The 6819-nt window shown below is 45.2% G+C and overlaps 1 protein-coding gene across 3 annotated transcripts; it reads right to left on the minus strand.

The window, feature by feature from the left end:
• Positions 1-269: 269 nt before the first annotated feature.
• On the minus strand, positions 270-3841 carry Rpl34 (ribosomal protein L34). Of its 3 annotated transcripts, none has more exons than NM_001005859.3 (5): positions 3761-3841; positions 2672-2745; positions 2494-2593; positions 2191-2294; positions 270-402 (listed from the first exon to the last, which is right to left on the minus strand). In NM_001005859.3, exons 2-5 carry the CDS (start codon positions 2734-2736, stop codon positions 318-320), a joined length of 354 nt encoding a protein of 117 aa, NP_001005859.1. In that variant the 5' UTR covers positions 2737-2745; positions 3761-3841; the 3' UTR covers positions 270-317. The 3 variants fall into 3 exon arrangements, with proteins under 3 accessions (NP_001005859.1, NP_001274510.1, NP_081000.1); NM_001287581.1 differs by having other exon boundaries at positions 3632-3780; NM_026724.2 differs by having other exon boundaries at positions 3564-3780.
• Between the last annotated feature and the right edge of the window lie 2978 nt (positions 3842-6819).

A 6819-nucleotide genomic window follows, 5' to 3' on the forward strand; every position in this document is an offset into this window, starting at 1 on the left:
ATCCGAGAATCATTTGGGGTTGTTTTAGGTGCTCCAAGTCCAAAAGATGATTTAAAAAGTTTAAAAGATTTCATTCAAAACAGCCTGAGGCTGGTTCCTGGTTTGACACTGCAAAGGAGATACTAAGAAGTGGTCTAAGAGTTGAACAGAAGGACCCGTCCTAATCAGAGGGACCACCCAAGGTTCTAGTATCCAGTGACCTCCAGCCACTGTCTCCTTCAGAGAAAGGCCCCAATTATAAATTAGTCCTAAACAAATCACAGATAACGGAAGCGTAGATCAAGTCTTGATTTTTATTACTTAAAAAATGTGCATATCTATTTTGCTTTCTGACTCTGTGCTTGTGCCTTCAAGACTTTCACAACGATTTTCTGCTCCTCAATAAGGAAAGCCCGCTTGATCCTAGAAAGAAAAACAAACCAGTTATTAACATGGGAACGTTACCTTGTAAGATGAAGCAAAGCAATCAAGGGCCTAGAAAAATACACAAAAAATGTCACAAAGCTTATGAAGTTACATGAATATTTGTGGAGGACTTCTCCAATCCAAGTAATCTTGACTGCTTCATGATCACTCATAAAATAAACTGGCTGTGCTGGCCAAGTTTTCTGTCAACTAGGCACAAGCTAGAGTCATACAGGAAGAGGGACCATCAATCAGGAAATGCCTCCAAGATTGGCCTGTGCGCAGCACCACACTGGGCCTTGAATGTGTGCTTTAGGAAGGCAGTCTGAGAAGGCCAAGGAGAACAAGCCAGCAAGCAGCATTCCCCATGGCCTCTGCTTCAGCTCCTGCCCTGACTTCCCTCAGTGATGGGACTAGCACCTCCAAGTGCAAAATAACATCCACCCCAAGTCACCTCTGGTCACAGTTATCACAGTAATAGAAACTTAACAGACAACACCCAAGACAAGACCATCACTTAAATAGTTTCTGACTAACGTTATTTCTTGCACCAGGATCCAGGACATATTATTGAAATGTTTTATTCACTTTATTATTTTCCATAAAACCTAGCTACCAGCTGTGAACTGGAACGTGTGTGTGTGTTGTGTGTTAGTGTTAAAGACAAGGACACCATCTCTTTTTTTTTCGAGACGGGGTTTCTTTGTATAGTCTTGGCTGCTGGCTGTCCTGGAACTCACTTTGTAGACCAGGCTGGCCTCAAACTCAGAAATCCGCCTGCCTCTGCCTCCCCCCATCTTGTTAGGCCCAAATCTAGATTCTGTAGGGGATGAATCAAATATGCCAAGCAAATCCCCGTAGCTCAAAAGTCACCACCTTAAGGTCAAACACCAGAGCCTGGAAATCTTTTCCGTTTGCATCATTCAGGTTTGGCCTCAAATGCCAGCCCAGCTTCTACAACTGCATGACATTTCTCTGCTCTATGTTATGAGTCCAGATGGCCTGCATTAGAACATCTGCCCCGTGCCTGTATTAAGGTACTAGGCCTTCCTCCTTTTAGTGAACAACTACCACAAACAGGGCAGGCAGATTATTGTTGTCAAGACACAAAACAAAAAACCCACTTGGTCAGAGCATTCTGTAAAACTACCAAACAAACCAGAGTCCAGCCCGGCTTCTGAATTCTCCCCTTAGACACTGAGCACTGCACTGTACTAACTATGAGTATGAAACTGGAAGTGCTGGTTTCCCCCCTAAACAACCCCACCTAGCCAGAAAGTCCACCCAGAAGTTCTGAAATGTTATCTGGTGCTCTGCAAATAAGCCACAACCATCCTTGCACTCTTCCCAGATTCCAAAAGATTTAAACCACCAAACCCTCTCTAGGCCAGTAAGGCAAGGGCTTGCTGCCTAAAAGCATCTGTATATCCCAGACCTTCATCTTGTCAAGCCGGACCCTCAGTTTTGCTTCGAGTCACCTGGTTCTACCATCCAAGACTAAAGCCCTTCACAATCTTTTCTACCTTTGTCTGTCACCTCCTCAATCAGCCACCCAAACCAACACTGTTCCCTAACCCTCCAAGACCGTCTCCTCCCCAGCTGCCTACGAGCGATCAAACACTAACTCAGCATCTCTTTCCTGTCTGCTCTCTGTAAACCAAAGCTACTTTAAAGACACCCCCAAATTCTGACACAACAGGAGCACCTAGCAGGTGTCAAGGGGCGACTCCAAGCTCACATGCCGTGTGACAAACACCCAGCTTGCCTCGGCCCTCACTCACTCACCTGTCACGGACACACTTGGCACACATGGAGCCGCCATAGGCCCTGCTGACGTGCTTCTGTGTCTTAGACAGTCTCATAAGGACTTTGGGCCGCACAGCACGAACCTGTAGAACAAAGACCGTGATTACCTTAAGATGCTCAAGGAGAAAGACATTTATTTCCTAGTAACTGGGAACTGGGTTACAAAGGGAAGTCTGCTTTTACTGGGAAGCCATTTTGGTCATTTCTCACATTGGCTACTTCGGACTAGAGATATCAAGTCCGCCTACTGAGGGATTAAAACTCTATCAAAAGGACACTCACCCCTCGAAGTCTGCCTGGGCACACGCCACATGCAGATTTAGGTGCTTTCCCAACCTTCTTGGTGTAGAGGTAAACAATCCTGTTGCCAGGGGTTCGAGACCTAGGAAGGGAGATTGTAAGTAGCTCAGCATACTAGAGAAAGCGATTTGAAAGTTATTTCAAACTTGCAGATACTTACAGCCTAGTTTTGTTAGAGGCTGTGTTGTAGGAAAGCCTACGGCGGTATGTCAAACGCTGGACCATCCTGAGTGCCTACAATTTAGAGAGAACACAATCACCTTTCACCATAATAAAGGCCAAAGCGTCACCACATAAAATATCTTACATTCATATACACACTCATTCACACCGTGCTCTTACAAAGGCCCGGTTCTAAAGAATCCCACATTTAAACTAGAGATGAAGAGCTCCTGGGCTCTAAGACAGTATTCCCCCCTAATTTATACAGCTACCAGTAGGATGAAGACACCGAACTACCCCAGTGGCGGCAGCTGGTAAGGCGTCATGACAATCTAGGTCTTGTCCCAAAACAGCGTCCTGGAGAAGTCTTGTTTACTACTAGGGCCGGGTTTCGTGCTGTTTCAAATCCAACTTCGTTCGTTCCTTAGCAGACCAGCTACTAAAGGACTCTCCAGCCCGCAGCAGCGATGCTGCATTTTGGACTCCAGACCGTCAACGTGCCAGACAAACATTCTACCCGAGAGCTTCACACACAGGCGACTTCGTTTAAATCTCAAGCCCTGGGACGAATGGCTGGAGTTGATTAATAAGCGCTACAGGTGACCTGTCTTCCACACCTTCCCAACACCCACTTTACGTAAAAGGAGCCCAAACGCCAAGCGCGACCCGGACCAGTGCTAAGGACCCTGAGCCGCCACTGCTTGATTCGTATCTTCCTAACCAAGCCAGCCGCCGCCGCCGCGTCCCGCTCGCTGACTAGCCACCATGGCAGACAGCACCAGGGGAGCAGCCGGAGGCCGCGCTCCGCTCGCTCTGCGCTTCACGACCACGACTCGGTCTCTCGCTCGCCGTAGCCGACGGCCAGGGTGCGCGCAGCTCCGGCCACTCACCGCTTCGGAAGCCGGGTTTGATCTCGGGCTTCCCGAGTCTACGAGCCGAGGCCTCGGCCGGTACGCACCTCTCCTCGTCCCTCACCACCGACCCCAGCGACAGTCCCGACCCCAAGGGCGTCCCGCCCGCCTGACGCCTCGGATGGCTACGGATCGTAAACGGTAAAAAAACACAGAGCAGAAGAAGGCCACCATACCTCTGAGCACCGTCCCCGGAAGAGGAAAAGGAAGGGGCGGGTGAGTTCAGGGGTCAAGTGTGACGGCGCCGGACAGGAAGTACGTCAGGGAAGGCGGCGCGTCAGCGAGCGCGCCGCCATGTTGTACGGAAGCGGACGCGGGGAACCTGTGTGGATGGCGCCGCGTTGAGCGGCGGATGTGTAGTGCGGCTTCCGTAGGCGGGTGCGTTTTCTAGCCCCGGTAGGAACGTCACGTGAGAAGTTAGGTGTAGGGTCCCTGGTGGGAGCAAAAGCGAGTGACAGAGGAGGCGTCCCCACTTCCATAAGAGAAAACAAGGGCCACGATGCCTTTATCCTAGGGTAATTAGACCTGGTTTAAAATCTTTATGGCGTCCTGTACATAAGGTAGCCCGGGCCCTTCTGCTTCCCGGCCTCTTCTGTTTTTCAGCCAGAGCACACACTTTACAGACTTTTAACCAAGCATTTGCTAATTACTAGCTATCTCACTTTGGGCAAGTCCGCAAGTCTCTAAAAGGAAGATATTAAATACCCCTGTGGCGCTCTGATCAAAAGATCTCCCAAAGTTAAAGCACTTAACCTGCAAGTCTTACAGAGAGCAAGAACGCTATAAAGGGTGGTTAATTTATGATTGTGTGCAAACGACTATTTGAGACTTTGCCTGGATGGTAAAGTTTTGTCTGCAAGATGAAGAGGAGGACCAGAGGGAGTCAGCGACCTCCAAATGTCTATGTGAACGTTTACACTATGGGTCCTTGTTTTTCATCATGTTGTCAAAAGTAATGAACACCTTCCTTGGACTTGAAAGAAGAGCCCATTATCACTGCCATCTTTGTCAAGAAACTAGGTAAACCGCTCTGACTATATCCTTTCCTCGGGTCTCTCTCAAATAGCTGTCCGTATGCATGCGCCTGCGGTCTCTGTTCTTCCCACTGTGGAATCTCTCCAGTCTCTGTTTTAGGCGTTGGATAAAGGCTGGTGTAGAGAGACAAACCTAGTTTTGAATAAATGAATGAATACATTTCCTTATTCATTTTTAAATGAAGACATGCCAAGGCAAGATCATCAAATTAAGCCGGGCAGTGGTGGCGCACGCCTTTAATCCCAGCACTTGGGAGGCAGAGGCAGGCAGATTTCTGAGTTCAAGGCCAGCCAGCCTGGTCTACAGAGTGAGTTCCAGGACATCCAGGGCTACACAGAGAAACCCTGTCTCGAAAAAGCAAAAAAAAAAAAAAAAAAAAAAAAAAAAAAGCAAAAAAAAAAGAAAAAAAAAGTCATCAAATTAATGACCTAAATGTTTTCACCCAGTCCATTCATGTTTTCATTGCATAACATGTAATGCCCTGATATAATCAGCTACCCGCTAACAACCACATGGTTAATAAAGTGTTCCACTCCATGGAGCGCTACAGATTCTGACGAATAATGGTGTAAAAGGAAAAAGAGTCGACACTGAAAACCTTCCAATCTCTCCATCTTGATGCAGATAAACATAGCCACACTTAGAAATCACATTAAAAGCTGTATCTGCAGCTCATTTCAAATAAGAGATGCAGTTAGGAATGTTCCCTCTCCCCTTCCCTTAGTTAAATCCACATCAACCCGGTTATTAATTTAAAAAAATAGTGTGGGCAAAAACGGATAGCCCACGATTTTATCTTACACAGAGATTGCTGTGAGTTCGAGGCTAGCTTGATCTATATACATCTGCTCAGTGAAATTCTATGTAGCAATAAGAATAAAAAATAATTGGGCAGTGGTGGCACACATCTTTTGTCAGATCTCTGTGAGTTTGAAACCAGCCTGGTCTTCAGAGCATGTCCCAGTACAGTCAGGGCTACACACAGAAAACTGTCTCAAAAAACAAAACAAAACAAAAATTATTTTTGAAAATTTTAAAAAAGACTATGGATGAATGGTATAAAAATTAGGTAAGAGACAGCATATATGTAAAAGAACATGAGAAGAGCGACCTTGAACGGTCAGAGGTCAGCACTGTGTTATCTTTGGAGAAAGAGGGAGGAAGAGAAGGCAGAGGACCTATCTGGAGTGATGATCATAATGTCTTGACTTCTGGGTTAAGTTTGTGAATCTGTATGGAGTTATATACTTATCACTCATGGAAACATTTCAATGATTGTATCTACAGGATCTTTGAGGACAGGGCTGGAGAGTTAAGATCATTCACTGCACTTCCCGAGCACTGGGTTCAATTTCCAGCACACATGGTGGCTCACAATCACCCTTGGGATTTGATGCCATCTTCAGACTTTTGTGGGCACTAAACACACAGACAGTACAGACATACAAGCACACCACACACCGAAACACAGAAAAGAAAATGAATCACAAATGTTTTAAAGAATCTTTGTATAAACTACAAGTAGTTATAGAGGAATTTACCAAGACAACTGAAAGATAATATACAATAAATTACATTTCTGAATACCAGCAACAAAATAGAATTAATAATGTAAGGCAGTGGTTCTCAAGGACCCTTTCAAAAATATCAGATATCTACATTATGATTCATAACAGTAGCAAAATTATAGTTATGAAGAAACAAAATGAGGAACTATATTAAAGTGTCTCTGCATTAGGAAAGTTGAGAACCACTGATGTAAAGGGTATCATTTGCAATAAATTTAGAGAATGTCAAATGCTTAGAAGCTGACCTAACAGAAGTTATTCAAATCTCTATAAAATCATATTTTCAAATCTCTATAAAATCATACTCAAAAGTATTAAGGAGGACTTGAATACATGAAGAAAATAAATTATTATACTTAGGAAAACTTACACTATAAAACATCCATTCTTTTCTAACTGGTTTGTGAATTTAACACAAATGCAAAAAAAAAAACAAGTGCCAGGTGTGGTGGTGCACGCCTTTAATCCCAGCTTGGGAGGAAGAGGCAGGCGAATTTCTGAGTTCAAGGCCAGGCCAGTCTGGTCTACAGAGTGAGTTCCAGGACAGCCAGGACTACACAGAGGAACCCTGCCTCAAAAAACCAAAAAAAAAAAAAAAAAAAAAAAAAACCCAACCCAAACAAACAAACAAA

Source organism: Mus musculus, chromosome 3, assembly GCF_000001635.26.
Source record: "Mus musculus strain C57BL/6J chromosome 3, GRCm38.p6 C57BL/6J".
Taxonomy (NCBI): domain Eukaryota; kingdom Metazoa; phylum Chordata; class Mammalia; order Rodentia; family Muridae; genus Mus; species Mus musculus.